Below are 20,319 nucleotides of genomic sequence, written 5' to 3'. Positions count from 1 at the left end.
CGGGAAGAGGGCCGAGCGCGGGGCTGCGCGGCCGGCTCTTCCCTTCCATCCCGTAATCCGCTTCCTGCCGAAAGTGGCCGCTGCATATGGAGCTCTGGCCATGTCCACAGGAGGGTAATTGAACCCATCGTGAGCTTCTAAAAGAAAACTGCTAGTCAGAACACCCCACATTCTCAGCACCTCGGTGGAATCTGGAAGCAGAAAGATCTCTGAACCCACCATGGCCAAGCGCAGTGTGCACAGTCAGCCTTTGGCCCCATCCTGGGGGTCTTGGGGGAGATTGCATGGGAAAATGTGTTACTTTTGGTCACTCAGAATCACATGGCACCCGTGAAATGTCAATAAAAGTCTTTTCATACAGTGAGAAGGAGGACCTTAAGGAAATGTAATCTCTTGTCCAAACTGATAGGTAGTGATAAATGCTACTGTTGCCATTTTGAAAGAAAAAAAAAAACAAATTCACATTTTCTTGTCCTGTTACTGACCACGGCCACCCTGCCACCCCGCCCTGGCCACCAGTGGTGGTGTGCAGTGACTGCCTCGGCGAGGCTCCCTTGTGCAGGGTCGGGGCGGCAGCACCAGGTGTCACGTTTGCAGTCCAAGGCTGTTTCCTTGAGCTTTGCTGCCCATGCCCTCACCCGTCTCCGGAGCAGCTGGACACAGCGTCATTGTGATGTCCCAGCTTGGGGAGCTCAGTGGTGCATTTTGAATCTAAGAGATGAATTTTGGAATGCTGCTTGAGGAGGCCTGGATTTGGTTGCCCTCCCCCTCCAATTTATTTGCACGATGCAGAGTATCCAAAATACAGCTTTAAACACATTTTTATTGACTGTCAGGTGTTCTCTTTGTCTCTTTTGGGGAGTACAAGGTAGGGGTGTGTGTGTGTGTGTGTGTGTGTGTGTGTGTGTGTGTGTGTGTGTGTGTGTGTGTGTGTGTGTGTGTGTGATGAGTAGCTTGGCCTTCTTGATACCACTCACAAGCAGTGATACCTTGAGTAAGTTATATCAGTCCTCTGAGCCTCAGTTTCCTTGTCTATAAAATGGAGATAAGAATACCTTCTTTGCAGGGTTGCTGTGAGAACCAAATAGGGAAACACATGGAAGTGCCACGCCGGGCACAGTGGACACTCACGCATGTGACTTTCTGTCTTGGTCCAGAGTTCGTTTCAGAGTTCACTCTGGGCACGAGCAGTTCGTTCCCTTGGACCTTTCTGTTGTCACCATCTGGCCGCTCTCAGCCTCGATCGCCAGCATCCCCCCTGAGTTCCCACGGCATCAGGCTGGGCACAGGCCTTCTCCCCGCCAGAGCTGCGCTCACAGGTGAGCAGCTGGGAAGGGGTTAAGATAGCAATTGTGTAAGTCTTCCAGGCTTTCTCCCAGTTCTGCGGTAATTTGATGAAGAACTTCACCCTAATTAAATATTCAAATTAGGAATAAGTGTCAATATGGCTTCCCATTGCCTAGAATGATGATTAATTGTATTCAAAACTCTAGTGGCCCACTGTAATCTAAACTGAACCGTTGTTCTTGATTATTTCTGCACCACACTTGCCATGTTTTTGTTTTAAGATTTAAACTAGTAATTGATTTGCCATATGCTGTCGAGTATGTTGTCATAACATACTTTAAAGTTATGCGTTTAGGAACTTGGGGAGTTTGGAATTGTGATTTCCTTAGTCTTCCAGTGGCAGCTTTTTTTCCCTTGTCCAATGCAGAGTGATTTGGTTGGAGTGTGCTTGTGTCTCTGTGTGTGTCTGTGTTGCCCATGAGGAAGACTCATTATATCGTCGAGTTGGTAGGTTGAAGTTATATTGATCATGGCAAATGGGTTGCCTGAATGGAAAATGAACAAGTCTGCATTTATACTTTTGTGCTTGTGTTGTCTTGGTGAAGCAACATGGCTTTGTGGAAAAAGCATAAACTCAAATCCTAGCTCAGCCAGTTCCTTTGGCTGTGTGACCTTGGACAAGTTCCTTAACCTCTCTGAACCTTCTTTCTTCCAACCTGTAGAACCCACTGGGTTGTGAAGATTAGAGATGAGTGAGAAGCATGAAGAATGTGCTCAGTAAGTGGTGACTGTCATAAACACAGGTGATAACAGGAACAAAACATTCAGTGCCCCCGCCCCCGGCCTCCAGAAAGCCACTCCCAACCGTGAATCCGCAATGACCTCCCAGGTCTCTGACTGCCGAAGCCTCTGTTGCCCCTCCCTTACTTTGTGACATTTCTTAGGTCGTTGTCTTGACTCTTGAATTGCAGTTTCGTTGCCCCGGCCTTTCCTCCCCCACCACGTTCTTCCCTCTTGGCAGGTGGCGCTGCAGCTCCCACGTCCCTGGGTACTTCACAGGCTGTAGTGGAGGCACTGGTGTGTGGTAGGCCCTCAATAGATGTTTGTTTTGTTTTATGCCATTGCCTTAAAATTGAAGCATATAACCTTAGAGTCTTCTCTTTGTATAGCTTATGATATTTAGAGCTTTTTACTCTATGATAGAGGGGATTTTTGTATGTGTTTCAATTTACTTATAGATACAACTGAAGGGGAAAGATATGAGTCTTTATTTGGGTTTGGGGTGTTTTTTTTAAAATTATTTTTAAAAAGACTTTATTTTTTTAAAGACGTTTTAGGTTTACAACAAAATAGAAAGGTACAGAGATTTCACATATACCCCCTTCCCTCACCCACGCCTTACTTCCTCCATGATCAATGTCACTCACTCAACAGAATGGTTCGTTCTTTTTTTTTTAAGATGAACCTACATTGACACATTATAATCACCCCAATTCCACAGTTCATCTTAGGGTTCACTCTTGGTGTTGTATATTCTATGGATTTGGACAAACGTGTAATGACGTACGTCCATCATTATAATATCATGAACAGTCTTTTTCACTGTCCTAAAAATTCTCTGTGCTCTGCCTGTTCATCTCTCCCTGAGGCCCCTCTGGCAACTACTGATCTTTTTACTGTCTCCATAGTTTTGCCTTTTCCAGAATGTCATAAGAGTTGGAATCATACAGTATGTAGTCTTTTCAAATTGGCTTCTTTCATTTAGTAAGATGCACTTATCATTTTTAAAAAACGATCCAAACACAGTGCTTGGCATACAGTGGGAGCTCAGTTAAAGACTGGTGGACTGAGTTGGTCACAACGTCTTGATCCTAGTACCCTTGTGTGCCTCCGGATCCAACAGTCTGTCTCCCCTTGGATGGCTTCAATTTACCGGGTATATTTGGAATTAAGTCTCAGGTCTGGGCATGGAAGGTTTAAGATAGTGAATTATCATTGCAGAGGAAATAGGTCCATTTTAGGTTTAATAAAACCTCACTTGACTTTGCAGGTGTCATTTACAAAACAGAACAAAGCTAAATGTCTCATCAGGTCACGAGAAAGGGTAGTAAACTTTGCACCTTCTGAGGTTGGCTCCAGAATCAGTGAGAAAAAAAATCTCCACACCTGAAAACATTTTAGGGCCCAGGGTCATTGCAATAACGGGCTCTCTGTTTTAGTGGAACCAGGTTACGAGGAAACACAGTGTTTTCTCACCTCTCCGGGTCTGCACAGATCTGAATGGTAACTCAAAATCTCGGTTTGGCAGCACAGGGGACCCGGCGCAGGAATCCTGGCTGTGAAGTCTTAGAGGAGGATGTGAGTGCCGGTCAGGCCCTTCCAGCTGAAAGTGATCCATTTTAATTACCTTCCAGAGCTCTCCAATACCTGAGCATATGGTCCTTAAGAAATAAGCTTCCCCAAACTGTCAGCGAGTGCGGGCAGTGGTCAGGGACCTGGTTCTGACACCGTTGACCAGCCTTGGAGAGCGGACGCTCTAGAAGGTGCTTATTAAAATGCCAGCAGGTGCGGCGAAGGTCTCCCTTCCTGTGACTCCCTCACCCTGCTTGTGCCAGGTGTTTTATAAGAGCCTTTTTCTTCATTAAATGGCATTCATTAAGCATGTCCTTACACCTGGCACAGAAGCTGTGTGTCACAGATGACTTCTTCCCAGTGGTGTTTTGCAGGAATGAAGTAGTTTCATTTAGCCATTTGCTGTGCTCTTTCCCCCCCCGCTGCCCACCTTCACTCAGTTATTGTGGCTTTTGCCTGTTCCTCCTCCATCCCTCCCCGCATTCCGTCACTTTCTTTTGCACATTACCTCTGGTCCTTGTCCACCAGCAGCCACATTAGCTGGAAAACAAGATGTTCCTGAAGCACCAAGTGCCGTGCAGGACGTTTTTATACCTTTGCTCTTCTAGAATTCTTCTCCTAATGTTTGCCATCTTTTTTTTCTGATAAAAAGAAAAATAATTTCTCGTTGAAAAAATTAACATATAAAAATATATAAAAAGCAGGGGGAAAACAATCCACACCCTGACCTCAGAGACTTGTATTGTCCACACCACAGACACCGTCCTGCATCCCAGTGCTGCCAGTAGCCCAGGGCCATCACTGCTCTAAGCTACCAGGTCCTTTTTGTCCTGGGACGTATGTGTATGCGTACGCATAGGAATATATTGTTTGTGCGGTGGCTTACATATATGTCGTTCTGCAACTTGGTTTTTGTTTTATTCCCTTTTGTTTTGACCGTACAGCCACGTCTTCGAGATCTGACCGTGTTGATATAAAAATGTCTCGCTCGTTCCTTTTCCTTGGTCTGTCCTGCTAGCGTGGCCTGAACACTTGCCCGACTCCTTGCTCTTACAAACGCCATGCCAAGGATCGGGTTTCTGCCTCTTCCTGCAGCCGAGATCACTGTCTTCAACACAGTCTACGCCCGAGTTCCTCATTCAGCATCATGTCATAAGCACCCTCCCCCAATTCCACCGAGAAAACCTGTAAACATCATTTCATGTCTGTAAAATATTCTGAATCAGACATCTTATAATGTTATTTCCCGTGTTTGAGGAGAGAGTCATGACTCAGAGCTGAATTTTGTAATTTGCCTCATCAGGGTTCAGATCCAAGCTCTGCCCCCTCAGGCAAGCTGCTGAACCTTTCTGAGACCTTCTGTCCAATAGAGATGATCTCAGTGCCTCGTTATAGGATCCGGGTGGGATTACATGATGCATGTGAAGGGCAAGTCCTGCGAAAATGTCAGCGAACATTATTTTACTGTTTTTATCTTAAGTAAGTCATTTCTCATGTTTCAGATTGCTTCCTCAGGCTAGGTTTCCAGAGGGAAAGAATAAATGCCAGTCCTCTTGTCTCATTACTTCCCTATTCTTAGGTCTTAATTTTGAATCACCTGGAGCATGTTTTAATGTATTTCTTTCAGGGAAAGGGACGGGATCTTTTTTGTTGTTGCCTTCACATGTGAAAGACACCTAGGGATTCAGAAATTCTTCGTCCATTCAGCTTTCTTTCCCTTCCTAACTCTGTGGCTCCCCAGCCTTCAGCATGTAGTATGACGGAAGAAAGGTCTGAAGTCGCCCTTAGTACTTGCCAGGATTCATCGGGGGATTCATTGCCTTTTCTGGAATACTGTGAACCCCATTGGCTTCTTTATTAGGTCTTTTTTTTTTAAGATCAGGAAAGTCTTTTCAGCTTTACCAAAGTATACTCGATGTGCAATAAATGCACATATTTAAAGTATAATTTGATGAGCTTTGACATAGGTAGGTATACACCCGTGACACCATCACCAAAATCAAGATCATGAATATATCCACACACACACCCCCCAGAAGTTTCTCTGTGCTCCTCTGTGATACATCCTCTCTCCTCAGGCAATCACAGATCTGCTTTCTAACCCTACAGGTTAGTTTGCATTTTCTAGAATCTTATGCAGACGGAATCATACCATAGGTACTCTTTTTTATCTTTCTTATTTTACTTAGCATCTTTATCTTGACATTATCCATTTTGCATGTATCACTGGTTCCTTTCTGATTGCTGAGTAGTATCCATTGTATGGCTAGACCACAATATGTTTATCCAGTCACTTGATACTGGACATTTGGCTTGTGTTTAGTTTTTTACTTTTTACGTATAAAGCTGCTCGGTACGTTTGTATACACATTATATGCTTTTGTTTCTCTTGGGTAAAAATCTACAAGTGTAATGGCTGTCTTGTACCATGGGGTACGTTGAACTTTTTAAGAAACTACAGACTGTTTTCTGAAGTGGTTGTACCAGTTTAAATTCCTACGAACAGTGCATAAGAGTTCTAATTGCTCCTCAGTAATGTAGGAGCACTTAGTCATATCTCATGGTGGTTTTAATCTGCATTTCCCTAATGACTAGTGATGTTGAACATTTTTTTCATGTGCTGATTTACCATTTGTATATTTTCTTTAGTGAAGTGTCTGTTCAAATCATATGGTCTTTTTAATTTTATTTATTTATTTATTTTTGTGGTACGCGGGCCTCTCACTGTTGTGGCCTCTCCCGTTGCGGAGCACAGGCTCTGGACGCGCAGGCTCAGCGGCCATGGCTCACGGGCCCAGCCGCTGCGCGGTATGTGGGATCCTCCTGGACCGGGGCACGAACCCGTGTCCCCTGCATCGGCAGGTGGACTCTCAACCACTGCGCCACCAGGGAAGCCCCATATGGTCTTTTTTAAATTGGCTTGTTAGTCTTCTATTAGGTTGTAAGTTCTGGGTATATCCTAGTTATAAGTAAGATATGTGTTCGCAGATATTTTCTGCGGGTCTGTGGTTTGCCTTTCCATTTTTGTAACAGCATCTTCTGAATAACAAGAGTTTTAAATGTTGGTGAAGTCCAATATATCAATTTTTTTTTGTCTGGAAGAGTTTTGGTTTTTTGTGTCCTATTTAAGAAGTCTTTGACACACCTAAGGTCACAAAGATTTTCTCCTGTCTTTTCTCTGAGAAGAGGCCATGCTATGCCTGGTCAATCAAGATGTGTTTAAATAAAAAGTATCAAACCCCAGGGCCTGGACTTAACAATTTACCCTTTCCTTTTCCTCTTTTCTAGAATAGTTCTGTGAATCTCTTGGGTTATTTTATATATGTATGTGGTGTGAGGTAAGCGTCAAGGTTCTCTTTTTTGTGTGTGGCTATCCAGTTGTTCTAGCACCATTTGTTGAAATGATTACTGCTTCCCAGTTTAATTGTCTTGGCACCTTTGTTGGAAATCAATTGATCATACGTGTGTGAGTCTATTTTTGGACTCTCTGTCTGTTCTATTGATCTATATGTCTGTGTTTATGCCAGTACCACACTGTCTTGATTACTGTAGCTTTACACTAAGTCTTGAAATTAGGTAGTCTTGAAATCAGGATTTATTTTGCTGTGAGTCTCTATTGATTTTGCTTGGAATGTTGGAAGCCCTATTGGCTTCTATATTTTGTTTGTTGTTTAGATTTAATCAGGCAAGCTTTAAACTGTTTTTTATTGTTACTTCTCTTTTAATTGTTCTGATTTCTCTCTAACACCTAGAATATTTAGATTGGTCTTTGTTCTCCATATTTATCATATTTTTCCTCAACATTGTCACCTCTGTGTTCTTTCCTTCTCTGCATTCTGGAAACTAGTGGGGGGCTTATCCACGATACTGCTGATTCAGTTTGGGGGATTTTATTTCCACATTATTCCTAATGCAGATAGCTTTTTCTGCATCCTACAGTACATTTTTTTCCCAGAGGTAATGTTCTTTTTATCTTGTTGTGTGACATTTTTTACAGGCCCTCGTGAGGATATATATTTCTAGACTGGATGTTGGCCAAAGGGCAGGATGTATGAGTTGCTCCTTCCCCTCCCCTCCTCTCCCTTGGGCGCTCATTGTTTGGTGGTAATCTTCTGAACCATCATTACCTTTCTCTGTTCTCATTAGTTTTTGTAGGCGCTTGGTGACTGGAGCCTGGCTAGAGCCACGTCTGGCCCTTCAAGTCATATAGTCCTGATGTCTTTTTAGGACATGTATCATTTCATCCTCCTAGTTTGAATTTTTTTCAGTCTTTTAAATATTTTCAACTAATGCTTCTTTATACCAGTGAAAGTGAGTAAACAAATGTTATTTCTCATTATTTGGGTGATATGCTGTTTCGGTATCTGGAGTAGTCGTCATTCTGACTCAGAGGGCCCTTGTGTCTAAGGAGCATCCTGACCCAGAGGTCGCACAGCCACACACCTGCCTCCACAGAGTTACGTTTAACACACTGTCCTAGAAGAGTGGCTTTCAAACTTTTGGGTCTAGGACTTTAATAGTCTTAAAACTTGAGGATTCCATCCTGCTGGAGAAAAAAAAAAAAATGAGGATTCAAAAGAGCTTTTGTTGATGTGGGTTATGTTTATCTATATTTCCCTTATTAAAACTTAAAACTGAGAAAAACGTAAAACACGAGACTACCTAAGCAGACGTCAGAGTGATGACATCCTCATAAGCTTCTGGAAGTTTTTTCTGTCTGCTCGTGAGAGGATGAGAGGGAAAAAGGCAAGTGATGTCTTAGTGTTATTATGAAAGTAGTGGTGACCTCGTGGACTCCCTGAGAGAGTCTGAGGAACCCCTGGAGGTCCCTGGAGCACACATGGAAAACTGCTGCTGCACGCAGAAGGTGGTTTTGATATAGCCAGAAAACAGAATGGGAATCGTGATTTAACACCACAAAATCTGTTGGTTGCAAATGTGTGTGTGTGCGTGTGTGTGTGCGCGCACGCGCAGGGGGTGGAGGATAGAAGTGACATCTGTCTCTAACCATGAGTCCACCGCCGCCGTACCAGCCACGGGCCCCTCAGCGCTGCCCTCCAACAGTTTGGGAGGAGAGCCGGCATCGCGGCTGCCCGGGCAGAGCCATCTCCATTACATGTGGCCACTGGGTTCAGAAGATTAATGGTAACGTTTTAAAAATTCACACAGACCTGGAATCAGCACTAGAAAATACAGATTTAAATTAACAAGGAAAAAGCAGAATCCCATCAAAGGAAATAAATCGTGCTGGCAACTGTTGTCACATAATAAAATGTATTCTGTAACTGAAGGGCTCTTATATGGAGCTGTCTGCGGCTTAGTGGCCATGTTAATTGAATAAGGCGCCAAAGACTGACTTGGGGGAAAAAAACGGAATTTCCCTCAGCCTCTATTTAGCCGGAGCTGTGGTTGGCAGCACGTGCAATGCTGACCTATTTATTACGGAACAGCCAGGGCCCGTGCAGAGAGACGTGATGGCTTGCAGGGTGTGCCCTGTCTTCTCTGGGCCATTCTGGGGGGGGGGACAGGGAGGAAAGCTTGGTAAAACTCCCCTAGGATTCAGGGGCTGTCCTAGTTGGAATTCTCTGGTTGCCAAACAGATTTTGGAATCATGATCCATCATTTGAGTCAAGTGGCAGAAATTGCTGGCCTCTAACGGTCAGTCCCCTGTTCCGGTGGTCCAAGACCTACTGGGGATGGTACCAGAGGGTCTTCATCTCTAGGTGCCACCCCAGGTAGAGCCAGTTTCCTGAGTTCTTGGGTTTACTTCTCCTGGCCTGCTGGTGATCTTTATGAACTCTCTTAAAATCTAAAATACACTCTTCTAGATCAACAGAGTGAGCTAGAGGGATCACAGCGTGATCAACGACTTTGGGGCCCATTGAAATGACTCCACTGAAATTGCCGTCTGGGGGGGTCCCAGCCAGCATCATGGTCATGGACTTGGTCTCAGCTTTGTTTGATGCCGTCTCAGCTTTGTCTGATACTCGTTCTTGTAACTCCCCTGGCTTAGGTGCTTCAGAAAAGCTGAGTGTGTAGCGCCCACGTTCTACTGAAGTGCCCGGCTTCTTCTTTCTTTCCTCTTCCAGCAACACCCAGTGCCATGAGTGGGGCATCCCTTTAATCTTATTAGATCATCAGGTTATGGGCAGTAAGCCAAAGAGTGTTGGGTTAACTGATTATAATTCCAAGTGTAAAAATAAGGGTTTTATGTTTTTTCTCAGTAGGCGCTATGGTAATGGGCATGGGCTCAGGCTATTAAGTAGTCTGTAAAATATTTTAAATGAATGTAAAATATTTTATCAGATGGCTGTACTGTAATTTTTTAAGCAGTGCCCTATTATTTGATACTGAATTTGACTCCATTTTTTGGCTTTATAAGCAATGCCATGACGAAGGTAATTCCTGTAAGTTTCCCCAAATGATCTCTAATTACAGGTCAGAATTGGATTCATTGGTTCATTCAACAGCATTAGGTAATCTTCTAGGGTTCTCCCTAATAATTTTTAAGTGCCCACTGTGTGCAGGGCACTGTTGTAGGCACTAAGGATACGGTGGAAAGAGAAAGTGTCACGGAGATCGTGTCCTAGTGACACATATAAAGAAATCGACAGTCCTGTTAAGCGGGAAGGGCTCAGCAGAAAGGGAAGTGAGTGTCGAGGGGGAGCGCCACCAGAGAGAGCCGGGGTGCTTCCCCAGGGGTGCCTGAGGGAAGCAGGAACCGCAAGTGCAGAGGCCCCAAAGAGGGAATGCGAGTGAGGGGAGGAGGGGACCAAAAGCAGCTGGTGAGGTTGGAGGGTGTGAGTGCAGGGACCACAGACAAGCCCAGGTCAGAGAGGAGGGATGGGCCAGAACTGGCAGGACCTCCAGCTGTGGGGCAGCTCAGGTTTCATTCTAATGCAGAGGGAAGGTACAGGCGTTTCATAGTGGTCCTGTACTGAGGCTCTCACGAGCGGGGCTTAAAACAGTGCCAGGGGGGGCAGGAAGGGGAAGAAGCAGAACAGGAATCGTACTGCCACGTGCTTGGCACGTCCTGGTGCTGTGCTGTTGGCTCGGCCTGCGTCTGTGCACTGGGAGGCAACACCCCCTTGCTGAAGGGCACCCAGCCCCTGCTGGTGGCACTGGGATTTGAACCTATGTCGGGTGGACTCTGGGCTCGGTACTCTTCACCACTACACCAGCACTGCCTCCATTGGGTGTCCAAATCTGCCTGTAGCTTTTCCCTTTTCCCATACTAGAGGGACTGTGACCTGTGAGGGTCCCTGAGCTAGTAAGTGGCAGACAGGTTGAGTCCTGGGCGTCTCAGGGTGGACCCCAGATTCCTGGTTGAGTGATCTCACTCTGCGTACCTGATGGTAAAGATGATCCATCAGGGCAACTTTTAGATGAGGATGGTAACCTCCAGAGGACACGTGGACCGACCTGCTCATGAATTCTAGCTCGCTTCTGTCAACTTCGTCTCGGAGGGCCTCAGTTTCCTGTTCTGTTAACTGAAAGTGATTGTTCCTGCCTAAAAAGGTTGCTGAGAGGATTAGGCAAGGTGACATACGTGAAGGAACCCAGCCCAGCACCTGGCAGGTGGGTCCCCACCAGATGCTGAGGAATTAGAATCTCATTTCGCTCTGAGGCTCGGCTGACTGCACGGACGTTCCTGTCCGTCCTCACTTTCAGGCTGATAGGAGGTTGAGCGCCCCTGGGCCACTTCTCCTTCAGCAGGGGACTTTTTTGTTTGATTTAACTACAGGTGATCTGTCTCCTCGGCCCAAACTGTCCACTCGCATTAACGGGAGGCCTCGGTGTGCCTTTTCGTTCTCCTGTCCCCACGTCCCTTCCTCCCTATGTCCAGGAACAATAGAAGTGAAAATGCAAAAGCAGCAGCTATTTGTGGTGCAGGGACCCCTCTCCCTATGGCCCTCTCTGGCCGGGGGCCGTCCCACTGTCTGGTCTTAATGCTGCCCCGTCCCCCTGACCGTCAGCCACCAGAGCTGGAGTTTTTGGTAACCTGATTTCAATTTGAGTGATTCCTGTTGAGCAATTGGTCTGTAAAAGAGTCAGGCCTGCAACTTGAAATCTCTTTTAATTTCCCATTTACTGCATCAGCCCCACATTGTCTATCGTATGTGATCAGAAACTTTTTCGGTTTTTTCCCTTGTAAATTCCTGGCTGCTGCCACCACTGACTTCTTACGTCATACCTGTTTTCCTCCGTAGCAGAGGGGAGTGGGATGTGTGGTGTCATGGGTCTCCCAGAGACCCCCTGAGTCTAACTCAGCAAACACACAGGCGAAAATGCAATAGTAGAGGCAGCAGCAGTTCATGTCCAAAAAGATCCAAGGGTTTTAATGCCGTAGGTTCAACACTCGATTTGTTCAACGGCCATTTGTTCGATGATTGTCTGCTCTGGGGAAGAAATTGTCCTAGAAAATGGGGTACCAACTTGATCTGATCTGGTCCTGCTCTTGAGAAGGTGTCTTGGGATAACTGGAGTGAGAGAGGATGCACAGACACCCATCTAGCCTGCGACAAGCCCAGCAAGGGCTTTACCAAATGAGGATGCTTAGGTGGAGTCTTGAAGGACGAAGGGGAGTTTGAAGAGGCGGTAAGGGAGGAAATGGGGATTCTAGGAGGAGGGAGTGGGGTGGCTGAAGAATCAGGCTGAGGCAGGGGAAAAACGTGGCAGATTCAGAGACGTACAGGACCTTCACTCTTCCTGGTGGAGGGAGGGGTAAGCAGTGACAAGAGTCTGGAGAGGCGGGCTGGTGTGTGAGGATGGCTAAAACCAGGGTACACGTGTGGGTTAGGTTGCCCAGGGAAAGTGTGTGGAGTGAGAGCACACGCTAAACCAGAACCCTTGCCAACAGCAGCCCTCACGAGGTTGGGGAGGAGCCAGGAGGGGCTGCTGCGAGACAGAAGGAACTAGGCCAGGGAAGGAGGAGTTGCAGAGTGGGGTCAGCCAGGCAAAACCTGCTGCCCCAGAGAGGCAGGCAGCTTCGGCCAGGAAGTCCCTGTGGACAGGGCAGCTGAGGAACCGGGCAGCTTGATTCTCTAGCATACACTTAAGTTCCGTGGGCCGTAGAATTACCCCAAAACCGTTCACTTAGAGGGTCACAGCAGGTGATATTGACGGGAATTGTTGAGTCTGCACGCAGTAGGTGCTGCATAATTGCTTGCAGTTCCATGACAGTCCTCCTTGTGATTGGCTGCTCTGTTCCCATCTACGGTGGCATCTCGGTTTTTTCCCTCACTTTCCTTCAAGCAGGTCATCTTTTAAAATTGTAAATTGCATCTCGTCACTTCTCTGCTTAAAACCCCTTCAGGATAAAGTCAGAGCTTGTGTGGGGTCCTGGGTGCCGTGGCCCCCGAAGCTCTCTTCAGCCTGGTCCCCTACCCTCTCCCTAGCCTCAGGCCCTGACCACCCCGGCCTCCTTCCAGGTCCCCCCTCAGCCAGACCTCCTGCTTCTTAGGAGATGCCTCAGAGACCCTCCCTGCCTCACCCCGCCAACCCTGCCCACCGCCAGTTCCCCACCGGAACAGCACTTCCTCGGGGGAGTGCAGACAGTCTTCCTGCTTGCCCTGCGTCAGCCGCTGCTCCTGTAACTTCATGGACGTGTTTGTGTCCCCCGCTGCAGGGTGAGCTCTGCAAAAGCAGGGACCCTGCCTGTCCTGCCGCCCCGAGTTCCCCCTCCCCCACCCATCTGGGTTGATGTGGGCCACGGCTTGCTCAACCATCTCTGACAGCTGGATGGCTGGGCTGACCCTGTCTTCTCATCCAAGGAGGAGGCCCTCTGTGCAGTCACCCAGGTGCACCTGTCGTCCGAGCTTCAGCCAACACGCCACCTCCTCTGCGAGCTTCCTGGAGCGGCTGCCGCACCGCGCAGATGTTCCATGTCCTTAGTTAGGTGGGATGCACCTTCTTAGGGCTCTCGGGGCACAGCAGTCTCGGGGTGTGGGTTCTTTCCCGGCTCCTGGAAAAGCCCTCGGTGTACAGTGGGTGTAGTGCCGACACCTGCCCCCGGCCAGCTTCTCGGGTGTGCGTCCAGTGCATCGCACAGGGCCCCGCGCTCAGGAGGGCCCCCGCGCTTGGTTTAACGCTCCGCCTCCGCTGTCGCCATCTTGAAATTCTTAATGACATTTGACAGGTCCCCCAATGGTTTTGCACTGGGCCCTGTACCTGCCTTGCGGGGGCGATGTGCGGGGCCACGAGAGAACCCTGGAATCTGTAGACGCCGGGACCCAGCTCAGGGCGAGCCCGCTCTGCAGGGTCGCCTGTCACCATCTTAGCTCTGCTCACCCACAACCACAGTCAGTAACTCATTCTTCTGTTTGCTCAGCTTCATTGACTAAGTGCTGTGGTCAGAGGCATCGATCAACTGCGTCAAATCCCTCTGCAGCTGCTCCTCTCCCTCCCAGGGTTCGCGAACGCGGCCTGTCTTCAGAGGCACTGCTGGGGCTTGTCAGAGAGATTTCTGGGCTGCACCCAAGGCCCACTGAACCAGACTCCCCGGAGCTGGGACTGTGAGTCTGTATGGTTAGCAGTAGTGCCTGCATCTGTGCTGTGACGCGCAGAACGGAGCGTGAGAACCTTCGTCCAAGCGGATGAGCCCTTGGTGCGGCGTTTGGTGTCCTCTCGGTCTGGCCCCGGCTTTGTCTCCCGCAGGCAGCCTTACCTTGCAGCAGAGTCAGCTCTCCCTGACTGCCGTTGCTCCTGTCTCCTCCTGTAAGACCGGCAACCTCCTCTGAGGCAGTGTCCCCGGAAGCCCCACCCGCCTGCTTTCGTGCTCACTCAGCGCGTGGTTTTTATTCTCCTCCGAGCACGTGTCCTGTCGCACAGTGGCTTGTTCCTGCTCCTTTGTCCCCCCAGCCTGAGAGCTCCTTGCAGGGGGTAGCTCACCTCTGCATCCTCAGTTCATCAGGATTGAGCCGTGGACACAGGACTCACGCTCAGCAAGGCCCCACTCCCTGGTCCAGCCAGCCGGCCGGTGGCACAGATGTTAGCTCCTCCGGGGGCTTGTGGGAACAGGCCCCGCCCAGAGTCATTCTGGGAGGTCACGCGTTTGTTGTGTGGCAAGGGCAGCATGTAGAACGTGAGCTTTCTTTATGTGATCGTTACCCACCCCTCTTCCGTTTTAGAAATGACTGTGTGTGACCAGAGCTCAGGCTACTGAGCTACTTCAAACCAACCCCCAGTCACACCACGAAGAGGCAGTTGTGTTGCTTTTGTCCCCCAGACCTGTTGGGTTTTAAATGGTTTTCCTATTGTTGTAACCTTTCGTCTCGGCATTCACTAAAGGCAGCTGATGACCGCGACAAGTAGATTATGTGTTTTGATCGATACCTGCTTATGTGTGGGCAGCGTGGGCCTTAATGGCCAACGCCTGCGCCATAAAAGATGAGCTGGGTCGATGGAAGGTACTTTCTGAGCACCTACTGTGTGCTCCCACGTGAGGGGGACGTGCGGACACAGCAGTTCAGGGGAACGTGCCATTGTGGTTCTCAGTGGGCGTTCGTTTCCTGGACACACGTGGTAATAACACCTAACGCCTTCGTTCACAAAGTGCTTCCTGGGCTGTGACCCTCCACAGCCCCGCGGGACAGGAGTGGAAGCCACTGGATGGGGAATGGGACCAAGACAACAGGGCAAACCAAGTCCTGCACTCAGAGCTGAGCATCCTGGTCCCACTGGTGCACTTTGCCCAGTGGGTAGAGATCAAGATTAAATCACCCACTTCCTCGGGGCACCTGCCACGTCACTTAAGGCTTGGGAAACCCTTTCTTCCTCTTGAATGTCCTTCGCTATATGGAAAAAAGTGGCCACTGATGTCTGGAAACTTCTGAGTTCCTAGGGGGACTCGAGCTGGTGGGGCAGCTCAAGTCCTGCTTGAGAAGGCGGAGGTCCCCGGGACTGCCCGCTTCCCGGGCTCTGTGGGCTGTCGGTGGCGCCTGTGCTTTCTGAGCCTTGGGGACTGCTCCGTGCACCCTGTAACCTCCTTTTTCTCCTCTGTCTTTCTCAGGCACATCTCTCTCACGCTCCCTGCTACCTTCCGAGGCAGGAACAGCACTCGGGCTGACTATGGGTACCAGCACTCCAATCTGTATGCCATATCAGGTACGTGCGGCCGCTGCGAAGGGCCAGCGATTTAGCGCGTCTGTGTCCCAGGCACCGCCTCCCTCTACATGCTTCCTGGCTGCTAACGGCATCTGTGTGTCTTACCTCTCTTTTTACCCCTGCAGGGGGCCTGTTCCCTGCAGGGACCAGGCCTTCCCTTTCCTCTGTGTCGCCGTAGCGCTTAGTGAAGGGCCAGATCCTCAGCATGTTTTGAAACTAATGATGAAAAACAATGTGTGGATTTCACAAGCTTGAAGGGAGGTTTCCAGAGAATAGTCACCACATCGTTCACCTACCAGCTCCAGGGCAGGTTCCCCGTGGGGACTGGGGACCCCGCAGACCTGAGGCCTGGTGCCGCCTGCCCTCTGTATCCACGTCTGTCCTCATCGCTCATTTCTCAAAGCCAGGTCTGTGACCAGCGGGTGCGCTGGCGTCTCCCCCACCCCCGGCCCCATCGTATGAGTCTGTGATTTCTGAACTCGGCCCTGAAATGGATAGTGTTACCTTGGCAGGAACTTGGTCAGTCCTGGTTTCCTTTTTCAAAAAACTTACAAGCCTTATTACAGAATTGAGATTCATTAGGTGCCTGGCAGGGCAGGTGACTTGCTAAGAGCTGAGGAGACCCACAAACTTGACTCTGATTATACGGGGCCTCCAGTTGGGGGGCGTTTGTATATAAGGGGGAAATGGCAAATCGGTACCACTTACCAGCACGTACCCTTAATGGTGAGTGATGTTTTGAACACGGGAACATGGCATTCATTCATGTACCATAATGAATCGGTTATTTGAAAGGTAATCTTTTTTCTAAAAATTGCAACTTCAGGTTACTAAACAGATGAAATAGAACAATGGTATAATTCGTGTCAGTATTAGTTTTTCTTGTTATGATCACGCCCTATAGGTTTGGAAGTATAAGCAAAGGCCAGTCGTTCCGTTTCTGGGTGGCGCTCCTGCTGGGGAAGGGGAAGGGGAAGGACGGGGATGTTCTCAAAGCCCTCATCCTGGCTTTTCTCCAGGAGCCAAGCTCCCCAGGGCAGTGGGAACGTGTTGTCGAAGAGAAGCATCTCCAGGGAGAATTTCTTTTGTGCGCTGGCTATTTCAGCAGAGTCGACAAGGAGCATAACAAGTGTGGAAAGATGACCTATTTTGTAGAAAAGCTGAATATTTCCCCAGATGCCTGGTGGCAGAGTGGTGCAAAATAGGTCTGTGAAATCCAGCAGGGCGGCCCCGTTCCCAATGCACATGAGGAGAGCTCAGTCACAGCAGATGACTTTTCTCCCCTCCAGCTCGCAGATCTTTTTCCAGCCACGGGGTTCGGCTGCCCCCCACCGTACCTGGATTCTCTGATGGCTTTCCCAGCTGTTGACGTTTCTGCAGAGAAGGGCTCACAGAGTGAAATCTCGTCTGGTTTGGCAGGAATGTTCCTGTCTGCCTCTGGGCCACTGCTTCCTCGCCCCGCGGCTTTGATGAGGTGTTGTCTGGGTTCATTTCAGCTGTTAGTTTAGCAATGCCGAGGTAACAGTCTCAAGACGCAGGGGAAGCCATTCAGAAACTTCCTGTTACGTTTGCATAAGTGGCAGTCAATTGGATTTTATCTTCCAAACAGAGGTAGTCGAGGCTGTGGCCCAGGGCAGCAAGCAGCTCGGGCCTCCTCGGTGGTGGCAGCACCAGAGTGCCCTGCCAGGGTCCAGGACTGCTTTGTTGTGATGCTGCCAGGCGTGCCCTGCGGGACCCGCGGGCTCCGTAAGGCCGGCAAACTCAACACTGCGCAGTCGTGGTGCATGCAGCTGGGAGGCCTGCCCAGCGGCAGCCTGCCTGCGAGCCATTCTGGCTAAAAGGGAGCAGAGACCACGCCCCCCCCCCCCCCCCCCGCCGCCCCGTTCCAACAGTATTTGGCACTGAGTGGCATGTCTCAGTTTGGTATTGCGAAGTTAAGGTTTCAGTGGTTCACTCCAAAAACAGTCAAGGCAGCATGTGCCCCAGCCCCCAGCCCGCGCACAGTGCCCAAAGCCATGATGTCTGGCGCTCTGCTGGTAGTGGAACGAATCCCCAAACTGTTCTCCTCCCGAAGCAGCTCTGGCACACGTTCGCAGCGGACGTCAGGCACTGAGCCTTTGGTGCGAACTCCTGGTCGGCTCTGGTTCGTTCCTGAAACCATTTGATCACTGCGCCCCTTGCTTGCGGTCCCTTCCTAAGATAAGTAGGTTTCCAAACAATGTTATTAGAAGTTTGAAGAGCAGCCCACACTTAATTTGTACGTACGGTTATTAAAGTAATATGTACTTTTAAGTGTTTTCCCAAGGGCATACTTGTTTTCCCAAGGGCATATATTCCTTCTGTACCTTTCACTGAGACAGTTCATCCCTGTCCTGCCTGCAGAGGGAGAGACACTGCTCAGAGCTGCTGAGAGACCGGTGGACACAGCATGTAGCTTTGTCCCCAGCACACAGAGGTGCTCGTGAAATGGTTGTGGAAGGAAGTGGGGAGGAAGGAAAGCATTTAGCCTGGTGTCTGCCTTGCCTGGGAGTACCCTCTATGACCTCCGGGGCAGGTGATCGTCCTGATTTGCTGCTCCAACCCTACAGTGTCTGGGCCACCATCTCTGAGCAGCCCAGCCCATCTCTGCGCGGTGCTCCCGTGTTCAGCGGGGCTGTCTTACCGTATGTTCATATCCCTCCAGCCATCTGGGGTACCACGCGTCCCGTCAGCATTGCATGCCGACTGTTCTGCACTGTCCAGCCAGTGGGTAGTTCTCTCTTGCCCACAGGATTGGGGTGAGGAACATCGTGCTGAAATCCTGAGAAGCGTATTCCCTTCTCTGCCGTCTTGTACCCTCATCAGAATGGCCATGAAGCACACCTTTGATCCTCACACCTCCTCTTCCAGGAATTTCTTCTGGAAAATACAGATGTGCAAAAAAGATTTATCCACAAGGGCGAGCACTGCTGCTTTTTAAATATAATACCCAAAAAAGGGGTGGGGGGGTGGATATCATAAATGTCTAAAATAAAGGCAAGTGGTTAAATTATGAAACATCCATACAGTGGCCTTAACTTTTCAAGCATCAGAAACAGTTCTGATTTAGATAAAAAGATGTGCATGAATGCTGTTAAGTGACAGCCAGGATGTGCAGTGTGATCTCGTTTTAAGAAATATATCTAAAGGTCTGGGAAGGTACATGCCAAGGTGTTTATAGTGGTTTTCACTGGATTTTCCTGCTCTCCTTTCTGTTTCTTTGCGGTGTCTCCTTTTTCTGTGATCGCACATATTGCGCTCGTAAGAAGAAACAACATAGGACCGATGTTAACTTGTCACGCTCTTGGGAAGCCTTGCAGATTCCAGTGATCGCCGTCTTTTCTGAGTGCTCGCAAGTCTTCTGACTCATCATACGCTTTCAAATTCTAGTGGATATCACTTCCAGGCCACAGATCAATAACTATCTTATTATCCCTTTTTGAGGACATGATTTTTTTCTGTTGTTCAGTCCCCTGGAACCTCCTGTCCACTGATGTTCCTCAGAGACCACTGACTTATCTTTTGTGCCCAGTGGCCCCCCAGACACCGACTGAGCTTGAAAGCACCAGGCTGCTCACCTTTCTTGCCCCTCAAATTCCCCATCACCATGTTATTCACTCCTTAGGGTTTGAGGATGGTTTTCTTTGAAAGAGTAGGTGAAATAAAATGGTGGGCACCTGGTTTGTCTCACTCTGTAACCTGCATAGAGTAGGGTTGGCAAACCACTGTTTAAATTGTCCTTACTTGTGATAAGTGGCAGCTCATGGGCTCATTCTTTCCTGGCGATGTTCTTATCGGTGTGTCTCCCTCAGTTACATGCCCTTAAGATCTTCTCCTGGGAGGACTTGCTGCAGGGCCATGTTGATTTCTCTAGATTCTGTCCCAAAGCCCCAGTTCCTAAGTTTCCTTGTCAGAACTTTTAGTGGCTGTTAGTTTTCTTTTAAAGAATATCTTCTCTCTCCTGAACGTCTTCTACTTTAGTCCCAGATGATGGTATCCTCCCTTTTTGTTTCCTTATAATTTTTTTAGATGTTTAGGTGTCTGACCGTTTGCTCATTTCTCTTCCACCTATTCCAGAAAGATTTAAGGTAGCTGCAAAAATGCATGTAACAAAGTGAAAACGGTAGGGGAAAAGTAAGAGTGAATGAAAATACAGGATAGCAAAGTAGGGTGCAGCTGTGGGTGAGGCTTTGCATGAAGCAGAGATTCTGGATTTGGTTCTGAGTCAACAGTTCCCTTACGGACAACTTAAAAATAAGCTGGTTGTTCGAGGAGAGCCTAACTATTCCTTTTATGAATTTTTCTTCGTACAGAGGGCCCTGTAAGGTGCTGGGAACAGCTGCCTTTCCGTGAGTTTGATAAGGACAGACTGTATGCCCATGTGAGGCAGATCCACTCATGTTTGAACCCCTAAAATGTTTGGAAGTTGAGTGAGATGTTTCTTAAGAAATGCTCTTGTGCTGGGTGTCATGTGCCTTAGAGGCTGGGGACCTCGGGGGACGTCAGGAAAGAGGAGATCCCCAACGTCCTGTCCAACCTGAGGGCCACCTGTGCCGA

General features: G+C 48.7%; 1 protein-coding gene across 1 annotated transcript in view; it reads left to right on the top strand.

Annotated features, from left to right (window-relative positions):
- Positions 1-20,319, top strand: part of MVB12B (multivesicular body subunit 12B) — a 184,355-nt gene that overhangs the window by 82,753 nt on the left and 81,283 nt on the right. The window contains exon 7 of the mRNA XM_082656457.1: positions 15,650-15,744. Within this exon, the coding sequence (XP_082512583.1) occupies positions 15,650-15,744 (95 nt within the window). The remainder of the gene's footprint in view (positions 1-15,649; positions 15,745-20,319) is intronic.

Source organism: Grampus griseus, assembly GCF_964374135.1.
Source record: "Grampus griseus genome assembly, chromosome: 6".
Lineage (NCBI taxonomy): Eukaryota > Metazoa > Chordata > Mammalia > Artiodactyla > Delphinidae > Grampus > Grampus griseus.
Note: the sequence above shows the minus strand (reverse complement) of the source record. Positions and strands in the feature narration are given on the sequence as shown.